This window comes from Oncorhynchus gorbuscha, linkage group LG23 (genome assembly GCF_021184085.1).
Source record: "Oncorhynchus gorbuscha isolate QuinsamMale2020 ecotype Even-year linkage group LG23, OgorEven_v1.0, whole genome shotgun sequence".
NCBI lineage: Eukaryota > Metazoa > Chordata > Actinopteri > Salmoniformes > Salmonidae > Oncorhynchus > Oncorhynchus gorbuscha.
The window spans coordinates 38,008,232-38,032,214 of record NC_060195.1 but is presented as its reverse complement, the minus strand read 5'-3'; the positions used below and the strand labels follow the sequence as shown (position 1 = coordinate 38,032,214).

The window sequence follows — 23,983 nt, the reverse complement described above, 5'->3', positions numbered from 1 at the left end:
ATATGCCCTGAGAGAAAACAGCGACTGTCCATGCTGAAAACCTCTTAAGGGTTTAGCCTGGGAGGTAGTGGCCGCCAGGGTGCCAGGCCTCCTTTCACGCCACACAACAACCAGGTCCCAACAGCAGCTCCTGCTAGCCGTCTCTGCCATTGGTTAAATTCTTCTTTCCGAATGACCTCATCCGAACCAGCACTGGATTGCCACACGTCAGATTAACCCAAATAAAAGGCCATGTAGCTTGGACTGGCTTCTCACACCCCTTCACTCTAACACCCAACCTCTGGGTCACACGTCTTCTCCCTCTAGACAGATGTGTTTTGTTGTTTGGGGGGGATTTGGACAAGATGAGGCTTGCCACGAGAACCCCCTGAGGATGCTGCCCCCCCCCCCACAGGCTATTGAAATAGTAGTCACAGACTCAAACCATGCATCACACCATGAAATGGATCCGGCACAGCGCGTGTGCTGTACACTACACTGCCATCCATGAAGGACGGCATTCACTTCCTATGAATATTATCATCCGTGATGGCAGAGGAATTAGTAACAACACTATTAAAAATAGTACCATTTCCACGAGTAGTGGTAGTAGTACTAGATAGTAGCAGTAGTACTAGAAGTAGTAGTAGTAGTAGTAGTAGTAGTAGTAATGGTAGTGGTAGTAGTGTTAGCAGTAGTAATGGTGGTCCAGTAACAGCAGTGGTAGTAATAGTAGCAGTATCATCATTCCAGTATTTAGTGGGATGGTGTTAAGGCAGGGTGGTGGTGGATCCATGCTGCCAGCCTCAGTGCTTGTAATGCATAGATCAATGTGGCCTATGGGGAAGGGGAATCGATGGGTGCTGAGTTATTGCAGTACTTGGCCACTGATTTTTAGAGAGCTGTGTTTTCCCAGGAAAGTCAATACCTCCAGGCTCCCCTCATTAATTTCACCCTCCCCTCCTCGAGCCGCACCTGGGGATATACAACCCCTGAGAGAGTCTGGAAGTCCGGGCGAGGGAGGGCGGGGAGAAGAGAGAGGGGGCAGAGAGGGAGAGGGAGGCTAGGGAAAGAGAAGGGTAAAGGCGGGGAGATGGAGAGAGAGGGGGAAGATGGAGATGTGCAGTTGGCAATAAGAGGAAGCTGCATGAATAAAAGGAGAGAGAGAAGTGTGTGGGAGAGAAACCACCACATTTCTATTTGGATATCGTGTGTGTGAGATATGGATTTCAAGTACTGCACAAGAGAAGGCTCAAATGAATGATTCTGACTGGAGGGCAAACAATCCAAGGAGCCACTGGACTGTCTGTCTGTCTGTCTGTCTGTTTGGTTATAGGAGAAACCAGCACCTATAATATCTGTCTAGACACTAGACCCAACTCTTTAGTTCCAGTATCAAGGAGACCAATCTCTCACTGTCTCAGAAGTCAATGTGGACCCAGACGTATGAAGGCAGTGACAGAGTCAACATAGTCCTGCATGTCTCTGTCCGGTAGATGAGCTGCAGTCACATGGACAGTGTCAGGTAACAGTGGAGTGCCCCCGAGGAGCGCAATTCGCTCAGGTTCATTGTATTGCCATTCTAGCCCATGGCAACAGTTGTAATGCCTAGGATCACCGTTCTCTGGCTACAGAGGGAAGACCGAGAAAAAGGGGAACTTATCTAGGTCTCTTTTGTCTCCCTCGTCTGAGTTTAAAGGAATAAAACCATTTAGACCCGCGTGTACCTCTATCATAACGCAACGTGTGGATCGCTCCCTCTTTCTTTGGCATGATATCAAACAAAATAACGTGTTACCATTCGTTCAAACTTTTGGTGTGTCATCTCTACAACTCAGCTGATTTGCTACGCTACTCAGCCGCTGTTTGATAGGAGAGGGCTATGTTTTTGTTGTCGGGGACGCGCTGAAAGACGAGCTCACTTGGGCACCTGGAAGTTCCCCAGAGGAAATGACATCATCGAGCCTGGATGCATTCTCTTTCCTGTTCAATTATACACAAGCTTGCCCGATTTAGTATTTAAAAGCTTGCCTCATTTTGCATTCATGAAGAAGACACTCCTGGCACAATAAACACGCTCCAGAAATGCATGCAAACAATCTTGAAATATGTATGTGTAAATCAGATTAAATGTTGATGTGTGCACAATATGGGTCTCAATCTGGAGAGAAGAACTAGAGACTAATGAGCCTTTTCTTTTTAACAATATTATGGTGCAGGCACCTGTCTGTGTTAGGAATGGAGTCACCAGCGAAATACAGCCTTGTTGATTCGCTATCGATCAAGTCAAATAGTTTTTGTTTTATCATTTTTTATCGACCTCAAAATCATAAAACGCTCACCACATTTGAGTACTTTCGGTGACCAGGTGAAGTATGTACAACTCCTTCCGGGGATCCACAACACGGGTTCTCGACAGAACCCGTCCGTCCCTCGGCCTACTAGACGTACAGGACGAGGTAACGGGAGGTCTCGATTCACCACACCCCGTCCATAAAAGCAATACACCGAGCAGTTGTCAGTCATATCGTCAAACGGAATCAGGTATTAGCATTGCAAAAGGAACCGTAAGCCGGGTCGGACGGCCCATTGTGAAGTTGTCTACTTGCTCCGCTCACACCTGCGTGGGAACTTAAGCGGTGCTTTGAACAGAGGGGAGAGGGCCGCAGCGATAAACCTGTGCTTAACAGAAAGCCTTAACACAGTCCCCTCTTCCATCGGCAACACAGTGACATTTCCTTATCGCACTAAACAGCCATCCATCTGACCTTTCTGCTACTTTGAATGGCATCTGGATATTCCGATGGAATAATCGGGGAATAGTAAAGCGCTGATTTAAGGGAGCGATACTCCATTCTGGCGGCAGTCACGCCCGGCAAAACCGTCTGGACATCAGACAAAGGCTTGAAGGACAACCTGGAGAAAAGCTCCAGCAAAAGAGACGGGTAGGACTCAATGGCCTTGCACAGGGGGAAATGTTTACCACCTTGAAAGGACAGAGGAGTACGGGGAATGTCGCCACCACTATATGTACGATAATATATAGCATGGAGAACAGTAAACCCTATAGGAAGATGTGGTGACAGTCCCAATGCCCATTTTTTTTTTTTTTTAAACTCAATATAATGGTTAACCTATGTACTAATGTTAATAAAAACAGACCTTCAGATGAAGTGATACCAAAAGGGATTTAAAGGGGAGGGAGAGGAGGAAGCAGAGAGATATAGAGAGAGGGTAAAACAGACCTTCAGATGAAGTGATAGCAAAGGGATTTAAAGGGGAGGAGAGGAGGAAGCAGAGAGATATAGAGAGAGGGTAAAACAGACCTTCAGATGAAGTGATAGCAAAGGGATTTAAAGGGGAGGAGAGGAGGAAGCAGAGAGATATAGAGAGAGGGTAAAACAGACCTTCAGATGAAGTGATAGCAAAGGGATTTAAAGGGGAGGAAAGGGGAGGAGAGGAGGATAGCAAAGGGATTTAAAGGGGAGGAGAGGAGGAAGCAGAGAGATATAGAGAGAGGGTAAAACAGGAAGGAACGGTGATCTTACCGGTGTAGACAAAGCGTCCTGGTGCCCCTTTGCAGAACTGCTTGGATTTGTAAGAGAGCGTGACCTCCACGACCCCTGGGATGTGGCGAGGGGGCGTCTGGACCCGGATGGCGTGGGGCGTGATTAGCTGGAACACATCAACACGCACACCCGTTTGAACGCTAAGAGCAGTGCACTGTGGGAGGTATGGTCATTTCTTACTATACAATAGACGCACTTAGTCTTAGTTTGATCTCAAAGGTGCATCTACAGCATCATCCACAACTCTGTCTAGCAAATTCAAATTTGATAATTTTAAAAGTCATTTAGAAGTCAATAATATCTGGAGCAACTTCCAGTTCAGTACAAATGGCCAAACGACGAAGCACAGTAAACCCAACCGAATACACACTGTCATGAACTATGTGTAAAGATTTACAGACAGAGACTCTGTGGCATGGAGGCATCTGCCTGACTAACAGAGTGAGCCAGGCGTAGCACTGAGGCAGCCTCTGTCGTCTCTGAAGCACTCTGGACATATTCCAATATTCTATGCCCTGTCTTATGCACCGCGTCTTTCTCTGAGCTTCTTTCACCTAGCGTCCGTCCGTCCGTGTGTGTGTGTGTGTGTGTGTGTGTGTGTGTGTGTGTGTGTGTGTGTGTGTGTGTGTGTGTGTGTGTGTGTGTGTGTGTGTGTGTGTGTGTGTGTGTGTGTGTGTGTGTGTGTGTGTGTGTGTGTGTGTGTGTGTGTGTGTGTGTGTGTGTGTGTGTGTGTGTGTGTAGCTGGACCCACCTCACTCCAGACCAGCATAGTACCGAAGACCACCTGCAGTCCGTCAAAGAAGTTGTCTCCGATGATGATGACAGTGGCTCCCCCGGTCGTCCACCCCTCACTCGGGCTGATGGCTTTGATGCAGGGCGTAGCTGCTTCGGAAACACAGACAGCGGGAACGGGTATGACTTCTACTTACCAGGACCGTTAAAATCCCCCAACTTGACAAACGGAGTGGTTACACTTTTTGGGCCAAAAATGTGTTATATGCTCAGAGGAATGTGAAGTCACTGTCCGGGTCGCAATATGACTAATACAATGCAAGGGTAGCATTAACGAATGACATACAATTGATGTGTTTTTCCCCCCAAACAGATGTCTAATTGCATACGGTCCTGCCGTCTACGATGTCAATTAGCTCAGTCATCAAAAATGCAGTGTTGTGATTTCATTTTTGTTTGATGGCGGAGGATCAATAAGCTCAACAGAAACATTACAGTGTCTCCTGCCTGGCCAGACTGTGTGTAGGCACAACAGAACGGAGACAGACAGGCTGACTAACCGGTCCTGTCTACAGGATATCTGGCCAAAACAGCCACTGCACTGCAAAAAAGGGGAATGAGGCAAGTGATCAAAATAATGACTGTGGCTTGCGGTGGAGGTGGGATACATTTGCCACACAGTCTGCAAGCAGATCGCGTGTCTGTCAGAGACCGATACCGATCCAATTGATATTAGGATGAGTTGAATAGCATAGGCCTACTGGTTCATGGTGTAAAGGTAGTCATTCTAACTGTGCCTTGGGAGTGGTGGAACAGTGTAGCCTTCTCAAATGTAAAGATGATCCCGAAAGAGGAGGCATGGGAAACAGACTTTTAAGGCTTGAATGACAATTGAAGCCAGTCGATTATAAATGAGCGCAATGTGCTTCAACCAATGGGATACTGTTTGACAGAGTCTCTCACACCGTTTAACAGGAGTTTTCTTTTTGAGGGTGTTGTTGGAGAAGGGGCTTTTCCTCGGTAGCCTACTGTCATCGCTATTAATTTCCCCCCCTGTCACAGCCGTAAACACACAGTCAAACTCTCACAAATGAATAAAACACAATGTTGTGAAACAGACTGTGGAAACTTTGTACATTTATCGGGGGGGGGAGGGGGGGCTAAGGGGGGGATGGAACAAAGACAGGAGCAGATGTTGGCTTTATCGCCTCTGAAAACATCCCAATCTGTCTGAGATGAAAGGCGGTGAGACTCCCTCAGTGGAGCCTTGACTTCAGTGATAGCCTTCTCGAGTCTGCATAGGGAGACAATGGCGCTCTGACTCCAGTCACACAATGGCACCGTACTGCTCTGCTCTGTTGCCGTCAGTGGCGACCACCCATGTGACTCTCTCGCTCCCAGTGTTCCTATGAATGCCTAAGTACTGTTTATCCAGTGTGTCCCAATGCTCTTGTCATTTGTCAACTCAGAAACTTGTAAGAAGTTAGTTCAAAGCGATAAGTTTAAGCGGTTTCCCTGTGCCTAGCCAGGTGCTAGGCCGTGTGGTCGCTAGGCAGGTAGGGGACAATGTTTTAATATTGCCGGTAAGAACAAGAGTACTATTCTTTCTCACAATATGGCACCATGTTACGTCATAACCGCAAACGGCGCGGTGAGGTAGATTTTACAGTGTGATTCTGGGGTGTTTTTTTTTAGGGCTTTGGTAATAAAAAGGTTCCCAATTCAAAGAGGATGTCATCATCTTTTTCCAGACATAAGGATATGGTTTCATTTAGTCCAATAAAGAGGATGATGTAATTACAATTCAGTTGTTCAGTGGGGCAAAATAAAATGGCGCACCATCATTTTCACCACAGCCAAAGTTTTTAGACACTGGCACACAGGTGGCCAAAGACACCAAGATGCATTGAGGTTTTAGAGAAAGTGTTATGTTGTCTGTAAGTGTGAGGCAGTTGTACCTTCAGAGGGGTCCAGGCGTCGGGCCCTCCTGCCATGTTTGGAGTTGTTGTGGACAAACATGTTGTCGGAGACAGCAAGGACATGGCCATCCACGTTCACCGTAGTGGAGACCACCACCTGTGAGATAAACCGAGAACCTTAACGATATACTGTGTTTTCAATTTGTGTACCTGCATTGTGAGCCGAATGAGAAAATGTATGTTGTGTGGAACTATAGTGGCAGGTTTAACAATAAATATGGCCTTACCTGAAACCTTCTCATGTCTCGTGGGTTCCCTGCATTTTTCAAACAATTCTGATTGCACTTGAGGAAGAACTTCAGGAAGAATCTGTAAACACAAAAGAAAGAAAAAACACACATCCTACATTACAACTCTGTTTCATCAAGATGTTTTATTCAAACACTGAAAACAGTTCATCACATTTGAATGTTGATGCAATTTTCAATGTGATGCATGCTGGGAGAAAAATAGTTAACACAATCAAATTCAACCATGCTTTTTATTTGCTATTCATGTTCAAAATCAAACTAGGGACATCTCGCTCAGTAAACATTTCAAAACACTTGAATAAAATCTAGAATTATTTGAATTATTTTGAATAATTTTCTTCATTTTTTTTCTCTCTCAAATAAACACAAAATGACACTCCTTCTCCCTCCAGACTCATGGTGTCTCATTAGGGTTGGCTTTTGATTTGACCTTCTTTATGTCCAATCCTTTCTTTGTGTTAATTGACTGTTTTTACGGCAACAGAGGGGTATTGATTGGGAATGGACATCAACGAGGATGGGCCGTAATAACCCAGCCGTTGGAGCAAAGATTCCCAGCCATACAGTAAAAATGGATTGCCGTCTTAATGCATTTCCCGCTGCCATGTAATCTCTGCACATCCATCTTCTGGACCAGAAGCCCCCTATTTTGATGGAGCGCTTTCTTTTTAATTGCCACATTATCACAATAATAATCCGGGCAGTTAACAACCGGCAAGGTCACAGACAGCCATGTCACATTAACCAAGGGATAACCTCGTCCAATGCAGCCACCCATTTTTTTCCCGTTGCAAAGGATGCTGGGAGTCTCCTGTCGCGGAGAGCAGCCCTTTCAGAGAGATATAAATGGTCGCTTTCTGAAGAGAGCATCGATTTCTCCCTAACAAGACAGTAACAATATATTTAAAACACACAGTGGTGAGCGAAGCGATTTTCTCATTGCTCAATCAAAATATATTTCTAAACCGCCTCGAGTGGCCGTACAGTGATAAGCATAGAAAGAGAGAGGGAGTGTGAATTCAAAAGAGCCCTGTTGCGTAAAGAAATATGCCCATTTTGTAATGACACATTGAACAAGAAAGAAATTGCTACTCTATTTAGCCGGTATTGACTGAAACTGGATCTGGGGTGCACTGTAGGCTACTAATGCCCTTTATGGCAATGGAATACAATAACATGGGGAACCCATCCCCAAGCCCAATTCATATGATATTAGAGTCCTTGGGAGGAGAGATATAGATCAATGGGGATTGAATTAAAACGCAGCTGGAGACAAGGGCCTGGTAAGCCAACCAGCCACGCCGATATTACAGCTACACTCTTTTTCCAATGGCGTTGAACCAGAGCAGAGCTCAGCCAAGCAAGCACACCAACTTGCAACACAAACAAAAATTAGAATCTGGGACATACCCTCCTAGAAACCCTGGGTAGAGCCAGTTCAGAGTTAAGATTCACCACAGCTTTCCAAAACGACAAGAAAACAGAAGAAAAAAATAAAACACAAAAATAGGAATAGAGTGATGAGGGTGAGGTCTGTGGAGGGGGGAGCATGTGATGTTGTCTCGCGGCCCCGGATCCTCCATCTGCCACTGGGCAGGAGTTGACAAGGAATGTAAGATTCCAGGTCTCTTCATGGAAAAGAGGCACCAGATCAAAGCCTGGTTCCCTTTGGAATGGTTCTGCGATAGCAGCTCGGAAGCAAAGGGGGAAGTAGCTGCTTGTAGAAGATGACAGGACGGAGGTTGAATGTTGATCTCAACTTTGAGAAATGGGAGCGAGAGAAAGGGGTTAGTTTTCAGGCCAGACTTGTGCTGTAAACTGTATTACTTCACAGCTGCACAATGATTTGGTCACTTGAAAAGGTTACCCGATCCCATCAGAAAGCTCAACAGGTAACTTCACTTAGATTGAATGTATGAAATATATACATTTGGAGCCATTTCAATCCCTTGTTTATAAACCACCAGGGTTTTCATTATATCAGAAATATAATGACTATACACCTGTTCCATTGGCCTATTTTAACAGTATGGGCACTGAAAAGCCTTTTGAAACCAGTGTCATGCTTGAAACTTGCAGCGATTACTTTGTTGTAGCTTCCAAATTGGCAGGGGATTTTATACGAGACATATGATGGTGAAACATCATTATCACATCAGGAGAGACGAGAGTTAGTGGGAGAAAATGACTCTCAAGCTTTTGGCAGCTGCACCGCTCAGCACTGGGGCCCATCAACATTTTTTTTACAATGTTTTACCATATATTTAAGTTCAAATATTCCATAGTATGTTATACTATGCTATAACAGAAGCCATGGGTTACAGGTAACAGATTGAGCTAAAGGCTAATACTTTCAGGACACTAAAAATAAGAAAATGCCATCAAACAGATAAAGAGTGAATACAGGACCAAAATAAAATGCTGCTACACTGGCTCTGACGCTCGTTGATGTGGCAAGGCTTGCAAACGATCATGGATTACAAAGGGAAAACCAGCCGCTAGCTGTCCAGTGACGCGAGCCTACCAAACGAGCTGAATACCTTCTATGCTCGCTTTGAGGCAAGCAACACTGAAGCATGCATGAGAGCACCAGCTGTTCCGAACGACTGTGTGAACACGCTCTCCGTAGCCAATGTGAGTAAGACCTTTAAACAGGTTATCATTCACATGGCCGCAGGGCCAGTCGGATCACCAGGACAAGTACTCAGATCATGCGCTGACCAGCTGGCAAGTGTCTCTTTACAGACATTTTCAACCTCTCCCTGAACCAGTAGACCCTTCTCTGACCGGAACGCCAAGTCTGGGACCAAAAAGCTCCCGAACAGCTTCTACCCCCAAGCCATAAGACGGTTAGTCACTGGACTATTTTCATTGACCCACTTATTGATTTTTTTTGGACTAACATTTTTGCACAGGCTGTATGCACACTCACTGGACTCTACCCACAAACTCATACATACCACAAACATATTGATGCCATACACACTCACACAGACACACTTTCACATACGCTGCTGCTACTCTGTTTATTATCCATCCTGATTGCCTAGTCACTTTTGCCCCTACCTACAGTTGAAGTCGGAAGTTTACATACACTTCGGTTGGAGTCATTAAAACTCTTTTTTCAACCACTCCACACATTTCTCAAACTATTGTTTTGGCAAGTCGATTAGGACATCTACTTTGTGCATGACACAAGTCATTCTTCCAACAATTGTTTACAGGCAGATTATTTCACTTACAATTCACAGTATTACAATTCCAGTAGGTCAGAAGTTTACATACACCAAGTTGACTGTGCCTTTAAACAGCTTGGAAAATTCCAGAAAATGATGTCATGGCTTTAGAAGCTTCTGATAGGCTAATTGACATTATTTGAGTCAATTGGAGGTGTACCTGTGGATGTATTTCAAGGCCTACCTTCAAACTCCGTGCCTCTTTGCTAGACCTCATGTGAAAATATAAATAAATCAGCCAAGAACCCCTTTTTAACCTCCACAAGTCTGGTTCATTCTTGGGAGCCATTTCCAAACACCTGAAGGTACCAGGTTCATCAGTACAAACAATAGTACGCAAGTTTGACCACCATGGGACCACGCAGCCGTCATACCAATCAGGAAGGAGACGCGTTCTGTCTCCTAGAGATGAACGTACTTTGGTGCGAAAAGTGCAAATCAATCCCAAAACAACAGCAAAGGACCTTGTGAAGATGCTGCAGGAAAGAGGTACAAAAGTATCTGTATCCACAGTTAAACGAGTCCTATATCAACATAACCTGAAAGGCCGCTCAGCAAGGAAGAAGCCACTGCTCTAAAACCACCATAAAAAAGCCAGACTACGATTTGCAACTGCACCTGGGGACAAAGATCATACTTTTTGGAGAAATGTCCTCTGGTCTGATGAAACAACAATAGAACTGTTTGGCCATAATGACCATTGTTATGTTTGGAGGAAAAAGAGGGAAGCTTGCAAGCCGAAGAACACTACCCCAACCGTGAAGCATGGGGGTGGCAGCATCAATGTTGTGGGGGTGCTTTGCTGCAGGAGGGACTGGTGTACTTCACAAAATTGATGGCTTCATGAGGATGGAAAATTATGCCGATATATTGAAGCAACATCTCAAGACATCAGTCAGGAAGTTAAAGCTTGGTCGCAATTGGGTCTTCCAAATGGACAATGACCCCAAGCATACTTCCAAAGTTGTGGAAAAAATGGCTTAAGGACATCAAAGTCAAGGTATTGGAGTGGCTATAACAAAGCCCTGACCTCAATCCTATTGAAAATGTGTGGGCAGAACTGAAAAAGCGTGTGCGAGCAAGGAGGCCTACCAACCTGACTCAGTTCCACCAGCTCTGTCAGGAGGAATGGGCCAAAATTCACCCAACTTATTGTGGGAAGCTTGTGGAAGACTCCCCAAAACGTTTGACCCAAGTTAAACAATTTAAAGGCAATGCTACCAAATACTAATTGAGTGTATGTAAACTTCTGACACACTGGCAATGTGATGAAATAAATAAAACCTGAAATCAATCAATCATTCTCTCTAGTATTATTCTGACATTTCACATTCTTAAAATAAAGTGGTGATCCTAACTGACCAAAGACAGGGCATTTGTACTAGGATTAAATGTTAAGAATTGTGAACAATGAGTTTAAATCTATTTGGCTGAGGTGTATGTAAACTTCTGACTTCAACTGTACATGTACATGTTACGTCAACTACCCCTGCACATTAACTCAGTAGTCCTTGTATATAGCCTCGTTATTGTTATTTTATTGTGTTACTCTCCTTTAAACATTTTTCAAATCTTTTGTTACTTTTGTTACTTTTTTTGTTGGGAAAGGGCTTGTAAATAAGCATTTCACGGTAAAGTCTAGACTTGTATTCCACGCATGTGACAAATAAAATGTATTTTGATTGACTTGACCTCTCCAGTTTCAGTCTTTACTGTATCTGTGGCAATCCAATGCACATACACACCTGATTGGATGTTATTTCAAACCTCAGATAAATATACAAGTATAAGAATAATAAGGAAATTAATGTTATTTATACTAAGGGTTACATGGAGAAAATCAATGTCTCTAAAAATGAAAATTAATGGCCCTCCGTTCAGCAAAAAATATTTTACGTAAACCCTCTCTGAATGCTGGAAGACCCTCCTTGCTGGAAGACCCTCGCTAAATTATAATTACAACAAAGTATATAGCAGAGAACAGGTCTATCGTTTACCCTCACTTTTTGGACAGATCAGAGCCTTATATATGCAGTTGTAGAAACATTTCTTTATCTTGTAAGCATTAAATTGCAATGCAGGACTTTTGATAGGGAGCAGGGCTGGGGGTCAGAAGGCTGTGGGTTGACAGACCACGTAGACAAAAGTAGGGGTGGAAAGATCACTTTTATAGTAAAATCATTGCATTAATCTATCATCATATTTACAGGTCTGAGAAAAAAAATAGCCTTTTGTAAACATTTCATACAATTCTACTTCATTTGACATATTATCAGAATCTTTTTTAATACCACGCTAATTACCAAACTTACAGGCTAAATATGGACAGAGCGAGAGGCCTACGGGTTATTATATTCCTGTGTGTCTTGTTAAATCTGAGACTTCATTAGGAATCTGAGCATGGTACTTTCAACAGTTAGGCTAACTTCTTCACCCCAGACAGCAGGAACCTTCCGACGCGGAAAAATGTATGCTTCAACAGACGGCTACTCTTTTTCCGTGGCTTAACCCAACGAAAGAAGGTCACAAGGGTTTCCCTAAGAGCTGTCTGGGTTTAAACATATTCTACTGTACAAAAAGTAGCTTGATCATTTAGGGGGCGGCAGGGTAGCCTAGTGGTTAGAGCATTGGACTAGTAACCGAAAGGTTGCAAGTTCAAATCCCCGAGCTGACAAGGTACAAAATCTGTCGTTCTGCCCCTGAACAGGCAGTTGACCCACTGTTCCTAAGCCGTCATTTAAAATAAGAATTTGTTCTTAACTGACTTGCCTAGTAAAATAAAGGTAAAAATAAATTTAGATTACTTCCCAAGCAAAGTCAGCCTCTAAATGAAAACAATGATATCCCCATATGTATCAGAGTTACGTCTTTCCCAGGTACTTTAGAGCATGTTTCTAGCATAAAGCATCGCGGACCAAAGTGTTGTTATAGATCACTTTATATGTGACTCGTTTCAGGAAGCTAGGTGTATGTCGCATAATCACTACTTCACAGGAGAGGCATTTGAACATATGTATATATTTTTTTATCAGAATGTATTTTTGGGCAGATATGCCTTCTGGAACATGTGAACTTTCATGTGCCTTAATAACAAACTTGTATGCCATCTGTAAATACAAATGCAATTGTTAAATTACGAGCCTAGTTGGTTTAGCCATGGAAAAAGCCAGGAACCTTCCCACTAGCCTAGATTGGCTGAGATAATGAGTGGGCTGGACATGCCAGGAGATGAGTTCTGATTGGTCTGCCATGTAGCATGCCTCTGTATATAACATGAGCTGCTCAGTATGTGTTGGTAATCCTTTCCAATGCAGCCTTTTTGAAAGATATAACATTAGACATCGAGAACTATAAAAGTTTTGCTACTTTTCTCAACAATATTGACGCCCTGAATTTAGCAGGCGCTGTCAACGAAGATCTGTTGAAAAACGTTGTGATGGGGTACTTTCTGCATACACAACGGTCAGTGTGAACCGGAGTGACTTGACACAATGCTGGCCAAACAAGATGTAGGAGTTAAATTATTCCAGTCTGCCATGAAGCGCTCATCCATTGATACGGGTAAGAGTCTAGCTTCTACCTGCAGATTCATACTACAGCTATGACAATGCTTGTATTGGTAGTAGTATGAGTTGGGATCATGTTAGCTACATGTCTAAACAAAAAAGACTCCACTTTGCCAGATGATTACATGAACCATCAAAACCGCCAGGTGTGATTCTGGCCATCTATTGTATTTCATGAACATGTGTACATGTCTAGACAATAGTGACTCATCCACTTAGCTAGATATGGCTGGGGGTTGGTTACAGCATTTCTTTCACATGACCCATCAATTTAGACAAGTGTGCCTGGGTAAGAGTCATCTAATAATGATGAAATATTGTTATCTGAACACTTTGTTTTTGATATAGCTACTATGCAAACACGCAAGTAAAAATTTCACTGTACCATTTACACCTTCTGTATGTGACAAATAAACATAGATTTGATTGTATATGGTGTGTGTTCACCAGACAGTAATGTGAAGAACAACATGACCTGCATCAAAGTCAGATTAGGATATAGGCCCAGGACTGGATAAAGTGTATTTTTACCTGGAGATGATTCTTATTGTAGGCCACCACTTGTACCACTTTTAGTCTTGAAATCGTTGGTTGTTTACAACACTACTCACTCTGTTTAGCACATGGCCTCGTGTGAATCCTTAGAGATGGGTGGGGCTAAGGCTTAAGACGGTGTGAACAGGTATAGGTGGATAGGTGTAAACAAGGAAGAGCTCTCCAGTAGGTGCACCAAAACATTCACGGGCCATTTTTCCCATTGTTTCTCAACTGCAGTGTATGATATACCATTTTCTAGCTCTGAGTCTCTACTTTTATCCAATGTAAAAAATTTAAAAAACACCGTTTCAAAATGTTCCACATACAACTGAATTGTGGTGGTGGGTCACATAATCGGATCCATCTTATTTTCTTCTAAATCTTAAGCTATCAAGGGGTAGGCCTGTGGTTTTCTCCATCTTCATTAATAAATATAGGCCTACGGCATATCCACTCATACCCCCTCAAATCGAGACTTAGTTTTAACTTGAGAGCAATTCACTGACACAGAGGTAGGCTATTCAAAGAGTGCATGGTGGGTGGAGGAATTGACTGATAAATCTATGGTTGTAGCACTATAGCCTAATGTTGTCTGTGAAACAGGTAGGCCTACCTCTTACTTCATAAATAGGAAGAAATAGACTCCAACACAAAGCCCGCTTGTTGTTAGCAGTCTAACTAAAACGAGGACGGTTTAAATGAATTATGCCTACTTGAATTTGCCTACTTTCAGCACCATGAGCTGTCCGAGTCTCAGCACCACAATGTAAGTTACTCACATCTGGCTTATTGTGAGGTCAATAACTCTGATACATACATAAGGGGCAAGAAACATTTCAAAAATAAATCATTATAGTACTAACAAGCTATCAAAGTGGACCTCCGGTCCTCCTTCTAATCTTCATGCTCTCCTCCTCAAACTGAACAGAACATAGGCTTTAGGCAAGGCCAAAAAAACGCATATTTTCCAAGAAGCCTTCTCCTTATCTACCACCGTAGGCCTACACAGCACAGCCATTGGTTAGGCAGCAGGCCGGGGCTCAGAATATCCACTGCAGTGTGTAATGCAGTCTAGTTTTATATTTAACTAGGCAAATCAGTTAAGAACAAATTTTTATTTTCAATGACGGCCTAGGAACAGTTGTTTAACTGCCTGTTCAGGGGCAGAACGGCAGATTTGTACCTTGTCAGCTCGAGGGTTTGAACTTGCAACCTTCCGGTTACTAGTCCAATGCTCCGACCACAAGGCTACCTATACCAACCCAGCAGCTATCTTAGAAATAGAACTTTGCGCTGTGCTTCTACGAGCATGCATATCGTAGCCTATGAGCTATGGATCATTTGATTGAGACCCCACTAAATACAGTAGAAGTAAGAAGTTTACATACACTTAGGTTGGAGTCATTAAAACTTGTTTTTCAACCTCTCCACAAATTTCTTGTTAACAAACTATAGTTTTGGCAAGTTGTTTAGGATATCTACTTTGTGCATGACACAAGTAATTTTTCCAACAATTCTTTACAGACAAATTATTTCACTTATAATTCACTATATCACAATTCCAGTGGGTCAGAAGTTTACATACACTAAGTTGTCTGTGCATTTAAACAGTTTGGAAAATCCCAGAAAATGATGTCATGACTTTAGAAGCTTCTGATTTGAGTCAATTAGAGGTGTACCTGTGTATGTATTTCAAGGCCTACCTTCAAACTCAGTGCCTCTTCACTTGACATCATGGGAAAATCAAACGAAATCAGCCAAGACCTCAGGAAAAACAACTATATACCTCCACAAGTCCTCCACAAATTCCTGAAGGTACCACGTTCATCTGTACAAACAATAGTATGCAAGTATAAACACCATGGAACGACGCAGCCGTCATACCGCTCAGGAAGAAGACGCGTTCTGTCTCCTAGAGATGAACGTGCTTTGGTGCAAAAAGTGCAAATCAATCCGAGAACAACAGCAAAGGACCTTGTGAAGATTCTGGAGGAAACGGGTACAAAAGTATCTATATCCACAGTAAAACGAGTCTTATATCGACATAACCTGAAAGGCCGCTCAGCAAGGAAGAAGCCACTGCTGCAAAACCACCATAAAAAAGCCAGACTACGGTTTGCAACAGTACGTAGGGACAAATATTGTACTTTTAGAGAAATGTCCTCTGGTCTGATGAAACAAAAATATAACTTTTTGGCCATAATGACCAATGTTATGTTTGGAGGAAAAAGGCGGAGGCTTGCAAGCCGAAGAACACCATCCCAAATGTGAAGCACGGGGGTGGCAGCATCATGTTGTGGGGTGCTTTGCTGCAGGATAGACTGGTGCACTTCACAAAATAGATGGCCTCATGAGGTAGGAAAATTATGTTGACATATTGAAACAACATCTCAAGACATGGAGGCCTACCAACCTGACTCAGTTACACCAGCGCTGTCAGGAGGAATTGGCCAAAATTCACCCAACTTATTGTGGGAAGCATGTGGAAGCCTAGCCAAAACATTTGACCCAAGTTAAACAATTTATAGGCAATGATAACAAATACTAATTGACTGTATGTAAACTTCTGACCCACTGGGAATGTGATGAAGTAAAGAAAAGCTGAAATATATCATTCTCTCTACTATTATTCTGACATTTCACATTCTTAAAATAAAGTGGTGATCCTAACTGACCTAAAACAGGGAATTTTTACCCGGATTAAATGTCAGGAATTGTGAAAAACTGAGTTTAAATGTATTTGGCTAAGGTGTATGTAAACTTCCGACTTCAACTGTAGGATATAGGCGCACTTGACATTGCGCACCCAGCGGAGAATCAGAGATGAGGAGCAGGATCTTGCACATGTCGACATATAGCCTAATAAGAAACTAATTCTCAAACACTGAAAAATATTTACATTTCATTTCCAATTACATGACCCTCCCTTTGACTAGATTTAAACAATACTAAATCTTCCCCTTGACTGAAATTGAAAAAGCATGACCCTCCCCAATTTTCCTCCAAGTAACCATTCTGTAAATTTCGATCCATCCCTAAGGGAGGAAAGCCAGGGAGTAACTTCTCCTTTTCCGTTCAACCCCTTCCTCCCTCCCTATCGAGAACTTATTAAAACATCATAAATAATGAATGTCCATCTACAGCCAGGGCTCCGTTATTAGTTCCAGCCAGTTTTCCCCGCCGTCTTGCTTCTGCTCTTAAAAAGTAGGTAAAGATAATGAGAGAGTCAGTGTCTCTGTTGTAAGCCGCCACCTCATTATGCTGCCCTACAATCAATTACAAGGGGGTGTGTGAGCCTGCCAGACTCTAATGTGGAACCGTGGCTGTGGCAGGAGTTACTGCTGCTATAGTCCTGCTGGGCTAACCTGCCTCAGTTTAGGCTGAGTCCACATTCATCTCAAGGCGTCCTTTCCTTGTCTCCTTTCCTTTGTGATCGCTGATAGGTGTAAGGACTGGATGGTCTAAATGATGATCTTAATTTGAGCCAGTTTGCTACAGCAGAAAACATGAATTATTATGTGAATTAGAATTAATGGGCATTTTTTTGTAGGGGGTGATACATTTTTTATTATGGCAAATAAAGTCTACAATTTGGAAATGACAAACTTTTTCAAACTCAAATTTACCACAAGTTGCAAGTGCAGGAAAAATCTCAGCAACAAAAGTGTGATCAAATGAAGATCCTAGATCTGTACTACTCCATCTCGGTTTTATTTTCCAAGACCTTCGAACCTTATAAGGCCTTGGTGAACATAAGGAAAGGAGATGTGACTATTGGGACGCTGCATACAGTTAGCCCCAAGTACAATAGCATTACAAATAACGTTGGCACAGAAGCTGCACAAAGCGGCAGTAGGCCAGGAAGGGGCAAAACACATTAAACAAAGAACAAGGGCACAGGAAATCACTATGCAGGCCCTCTAGAAATTGAAACGCTTGATGAAAGCGGTTGTGTAACATCATTGTTTCAAAGGAATAAAGCTTGAGATAATAGCTACATATGATGTACACTGAAGCTGAATGAGGCTGAGCAGGGAATAAGCATCTGACTTCAGCATCATTTTCATTACAGCGGATGTGAGCTGAGGTCCACTCTAGATGATGTCATCCTGGGACCACACCCACAGCACTATACTGAAGCAATTATGTCTGGCTCAAATTACAAGGCCCTCCTGACTCCATACACACGCACACACACACATTCTCTCTCACACACTCTCACACACACACACTCTCACACACACACACACACACACACACACACACACACACACACACACACACACACACACACACACACACACACACACACACACACACACACACACACACACACACACACACACATACACACCATTCCCAGAGTCTCTCATTTATTACGTTAGGCAAGAAAAATAAGAAATCAATATTTCAGCAGGGGTATTTTTAAAAGCTGCCGCGTTTCCAATTCTGCCCCACCATTTGCTTTGCGTGTTTGATGCCTATGAAAAGACAGAACCAGGCGGTGCTGTTTACTCTATGATGAGCAGCACCAGGAGGCAATGAGATAGCGCCTCAGATTCTTTGAGGTCGACTTCTCCAATTTCAAAACTAAGGCTGAAATCAACTGAGAGATGACACACTGCTGAATTGCTTCACAGTATAACTGAGATAAGTTCCTAATCAAACACTTAGGTTAGACACAGATCTACAGTCTGCCCAGTGACACTGAAATGACATTAGCATTGTCGCTAATTGTTTCCCAATCGGTTTGTCATTTGATTTAATCTGCTCGTTATTGTTGTTCTGCTAAATTCAAGGAACATTTTCCCCAACATCAGAAGGAACCATATTCCACACAGTCTTATTACAGTATCTAATATTTGCTCTACTGTATTGAAAACAAATGCCCTCTTCAAATAATTACAGACACATTCTGAGGAAGCTCCTGTATAGCTAATTAGTGTATGAAACGGATGGAATTAACAATATGGCTCAGTGTGTGTATGTGTGTCTATGTGTGTGTGTGTGTGTGTGTGTGTGTCCCCTTCTGACAACGCTCCAAGACTAGGATCCTCCTCGGTTCTGCTACATGCCATCAATAATTTAGTAGCCAAGATGGCAATTACAGGACCATGTACAATCAAACTAAATATTTGATGAGGCACTAAAACAGTCCCTGGAACAGATCTCTCTCTCTCTCTCGATCTCTCTCTCTCCCTCTCTGAAACATACATAAACACACACACACGCTCGATTGTCTATTGTCTTAACAACACATTAGGACTCTGGTCCCTTATTCCCCGAACTTTGCCAGAGATACAAAAGCAGTTTATTCTGCTAAGAGTGTCATGCACAATTCATTTGCTCCTTCTAAAATATTGAGCGGACACATTATGTATTTTATAAGGGTTTGTTTTCACTTCCGACGTATCAAGGAAGGCCGTCTCTCTGCCTGGAAATCAACACAGTACATGAGGAGGGCTCAATCAGACAAACGGATGGCCTTAAATATCCAAATCAAATTGATCGCAATATAAGCCAGCACCAGGATTTTACCTCACCTTTCATCTTTGATCAGACACCGATTATTCAACATTAAAAATGATGTGACATAAAATCCATTACTGCTGAACATTTTTGAGATGACTTTGTCTGAACCTGGTAAATTGGCAGCTGGCCATTTCCACTAAAGGATACAACAACTCTGCTGCTGTATGAGAGATGATAAATCATTTGATCAGAGTTAATATCTGCCTAGAATATATCTATATTTAATTTATTATGCTGAAGTCAACATGATCCTTTAAAATAAAGCAGTGTTGTTAATGAGAGCTTTGTGTCAGTGAAGCATCAGCTTGCGGAAAACGTGAAAAATGTCACAGTGTGTTCAACAAAATCCCATTTTTTATATGTGAGATCATATGAAAAAACACATGCAGAATTCCTTGAACGCAGATATGAACAGAACATCCCATCATTATTTCATGCAGCAAGTGTGGCTGGCTCTATTCTGAGGGTGGATGTGAGAAACTGCTTTGGAGCACAGAGAGAATGGAGTTTGTTTGGCCAAGTAAACCAGTACGTGTTCCACCACAACCTCCTGTCTGTTGGTACTTAAATCCACCCATCGCACGCGTGCGCACACACACACACACACACACACACACACACACACACACACACACACACACACACACACACACACACACACACACACACACACACACACACACACACACACACACACACACACACACACACACACACACACACACACACACACACACACTTCTCCGCTGCACTCAGGTTTCCTCTGGTCCTTCCTCAGCTGTGTTTTGGCCTTGTTGCCATGGCAAAGAACATATTTATCCTTCCAATCAAAATCACTCCACGACATAATGCTCTAACGAGAGAAAATAAAACTGTGACTCGCGGTGACCTCATGGCCCCGGCATGCATTAGAAATTGTAGCAAGCTGCAAAAATCTGTCGTTTGCTTCCTGTGCCGAGAAACATATCGTCAAATCACGCATCAGAAAGATCACGGTTTGTTCAGAAACAACATTCTTGATATCAAACAATTATTTCATGTTTTTCTTTTCCAATTTTGGCGAGTTTTGGAAAACACACATGAGTGTAATTACATTAGATAGAACACCTTTCAACCTCAGTACTGTTAGGAAAGTTTGAAACGGTAGAAGAGACATGTTGTCGTTATCTCTGAGGTGTTTTGGAGGTAGGGTAAAACCCTAAAGCGGGGAACGGTGAACAGATGTGGTCGGGTTGTGTATGGGGAGCATCAGATATAGAACCACAACAAACGCAGTGCATCAAAAGCAGAGGCTGAGAGCTCACACTGAGGGATTCAGCAGGAGTGAAACAGCAGGTGGACACACATACGCACACACTGTGATGAGTGAAACAGCAGGAGGGTACACACACAAGTATGCATGCATGCATGCATAGGCTACACACACACACACACACACACACACACACACACACACACACACACACACACACACACACACACACACACACACACACACACACACACACACACACACACACACACACACACACACACACACACACACACACACACACACACACACACACACACACACACACACACACAGTGATGAGTGAAACAGCAGGAGGAGGGTACACACACAAGCATGCATGCATGCATAGGCTACACACACACACACACACAATACGTTCCACTGCAGGGGGAGAATCACCACAACGACAGGTAAAGCCCTGAACAGCGATGTATGGAGCTGAATGAGGAAGCAGCTCTATATCTTTCATAGAGGTGGTGTTGAATATTCATTGAATCATCAACTTGACTAGGTCCAGTGACAGCTTGAAACAGGACTGTTGGAGCATCAATTGAGTCTCTTTGAGTAAGTAAGTCTGATGCAAAATGTTGTATTTTTCCTTTGACATGAGTGCCAAGACAGATGAGGCTTCTGTCTGGAAACATCTGAGGCAGTGGTTCTTAACCTGGGTTCGGTCGAACCCCAGGGGTTCGGTGAGTCAGTCTCAGGGGTTCGGCGGAGGTTAAGACACACATCCGACTCATATGATTCGTGATGACACGCCCCGCTTGGCCATCATTGGCTTCAGGTGATCACGCTACATCGCTTGGCCTATCTGTGCTGCAGGGAATTTGGTGCGCTCAGTAGTCGACTTGTGACTGTCGTGATGGTACGTCTTGTGATTTCTTAATATTTTAATCCCTTCATACTTACTATGTCGAGCAAAAAAAGAAAGTGGTCAGACAAATATGTACAATATGGATTCACATGTATAACGGAACGTGATGGGAGTCAGCGTCCTAACTGCATGATTTGTAATGCCAAGTTGAGCAATTCTAGTCTAGCACCGGTAAAACTAAGAGAACACTTCCTTAAGCTGCATGGAGATGGAAAATACAAGAACACAAGCTCTCTGAATTCAAGGTGAAGAGAGCCAGATTGGATGAAAAGGCTACTCTGCCTGTTTTCGGCTTTGTACAACAAACCGATCCTCACAGCATCGTACGAAGTAGCTTACCTGATCGTAAGGCAGGGCAAACCACACACCATTGGTGAAACACTCATGAAACCAGCTGTGTTGAAGATGGTGAATATCATGCTGGGAAAAGAGGCGGAAGTTAAGTTATCCCAAATTCCACTTTCAAATGACACCATCAGCGACAGAATAGAGGACATGAGCAAAGACATCTTGGCTCAAGTAGTTGCAGATCTGATTTCAAGCCCGGCAAAATTCAGCCTTCAACTCGACGAAACCACAGACGTTTCCAATCTAAGCCAGCTTGCTGTATTCGTGCACTATGTGAAAGACGACGTGATAAAGGAAGATTTTTTTATTTTGTAAGCCTCTTACAACAACAACTAAGGCAGCCGATGTGAAGAAACTTGTGGATGACTTCAAAGACAACAATCTTTCGTGGGATATGGTTTCTGCAGTTTGTTCGGACGGAGCTCCAGTCATGCTGGGAAGAAAGTCTGGTTTTGGTGCGCTAGTGAAAGCCGATGCACCACACATCATTGTTACGCATTGTATCCTGCACAGGCATGCGTTGGCAACAAAAACTTATTAAAAATTGTAATGGAATGCGTGAACTATGTGCGAACTAGTGCTCTGAGGCAACACATCTTCAGTGAGCTCTGTAAAGAAATGGGCTCTGAATTCGAGGTACTTCTGTACCATTCTAACTTTCGGTGGTTATCCCGGGGACAGGTGCTGAATCGTGTTTTTGCCGTGCGTGTGGAATTAGGCCTGTTTTTGCAAGAGCACCAACATTGTCATGCAAATTGCTTCAAAAATTCGGAGTTCATTCTCATTTTAGCGTACATGGCTGATATCTTCGCAGCTCTCAATCATCTCAATCAAAAGATGCAGGGCGGTGGAGTCAACATCATCGAAGCGGAGGAAAACCTGAAGGCTTTTCAAAAAAGCTACTGTTATGGAAGCGACGAACAGAGAACGATAACTTCGCACACTTTCCCCTGCTGGACGACTGTGTAAGTAAGATCGAAGATGTATCTGGAATCGGAGTCATTTCTGTACCCGCGGAACTGGACGGATACTTCCCTACAAGAGAGTCATATCCAGCATGGGTCAGACAGCCGTTCACATTTAGTGTTGAGACAACAGATGTCAATGATGAATACCTTGATGAAATCATTGAATGTTTTGGTGTCAACAAATGGTAATGTACCCTGTTATTGCCAAGGAAGCTCTGGAGATGTTCATACCGTTTGTTACAACATATCTTTGCGAGCAATCCTTTTTGAGGATGCTGGACATAAAAACGAAGAAAATGAAAAGACTTTGTTGCGAAAATTACATGAGAGTGGCACTTGCCACGGTGAAGCCGCGCATTTCTGAACTGGTCTCTGAAAGGCAACAGCAGAAGTCACACTGATTTGCAGTAAATATTCATTTATGTTTTTGTGTGAAAATCATGTTTGGATGATTTTGTTCTTTGAACACAGTGATGTTGATGTACGGTTCATTTTGTGCACCAGTAAAATATATATCTATGTTTTGAATTTGAAAAAATCATATTTTATTTTTCCAATTAAGAAGGGTTCGGTGAATGCGCATATGAAACTGGTAGGGTTCAGTACCTCCAACAAGGTTAAGAACCATTGATCTGAGGTTAAAGGCTGTTTCAGGCTATAGGTCCTTGCTATAGGATAGGCTGGGTGGAACTTCCACCATATTGCTTATACTTATCCAATCCTTCCAGATCTATAAGTGCCTAGGAGGTAGGAGTTGTCCATTTCCTAGGCATCAGAGAGTCGAACACGAGCACATTCCCCTATGTCGGCTGGTCAAAACCACAGACCTGTGGCTACCAGCTAGCCTCTCCTCCCTCACATGTCTACAATCACCGTCTCGGCGAGAGAGAGGACGGGCTGTCCAACAACCTGTCCGCCGAATGCAGGCGGAAGGTGAAAAAAAGAAAATCCCTTCCTGACACGTTGATTGACAGCTCCATCCAGGCCCCCAGCACTGAAATCAAGCTGTCAGTCTGGGGGCGGCGACGGAGGAATTGTCCTCTCAGATTTAAATACAGCCCATAATAGGCTACCATCTATCACGCCGGCCGCCCAGGTTATTCTTAGACACCTAC

The 23,983-nt window shown here is 43.2% G+C and overlaps 1 protein-coding gene across 9 annotated transcripts in view; it reads right to left on the bottom strand.

Moving 5' to 3' along the window:
- LOC124011019 (transcription factor COE3-like) overlaps positions 1-23,983 on the bottom strand; it is a 109,025-nt gene that overhangs the window by 27,480 nt on the left and 57,562 nt on the right. For 5 of the 9 annotated variants that reach the window (XM_046323938.1, XM_046323940.1, XM_046323942.1 and 2 more), the window contains exons 7-10: positions 6,487-6,568; positions 6,239-6,356; positions 4,300-4,433; positions 3,528-3,654 (exon numbers count right to left, since the gene is read on the bottom strand). In XM_046323938.1, the coding sequence (XP_046179894.1) occupies positions 3,528-3,654; positions 4,300-4,433; positions 6,239-6,356; positions 6,487-6,568 (461 nt within the window). The remainder of the gene's footprint in view (positions 1-3,527; positions 3,655-4,299; positions 4,434-6,238; positions 6,357-6,486; positions 6,569-23,983) is intronic. The other 4 variants (XM_046323939.1, XM_046323941.1, XM_046323943.1 and 1 more) reach the window with 1 other exon arrangement.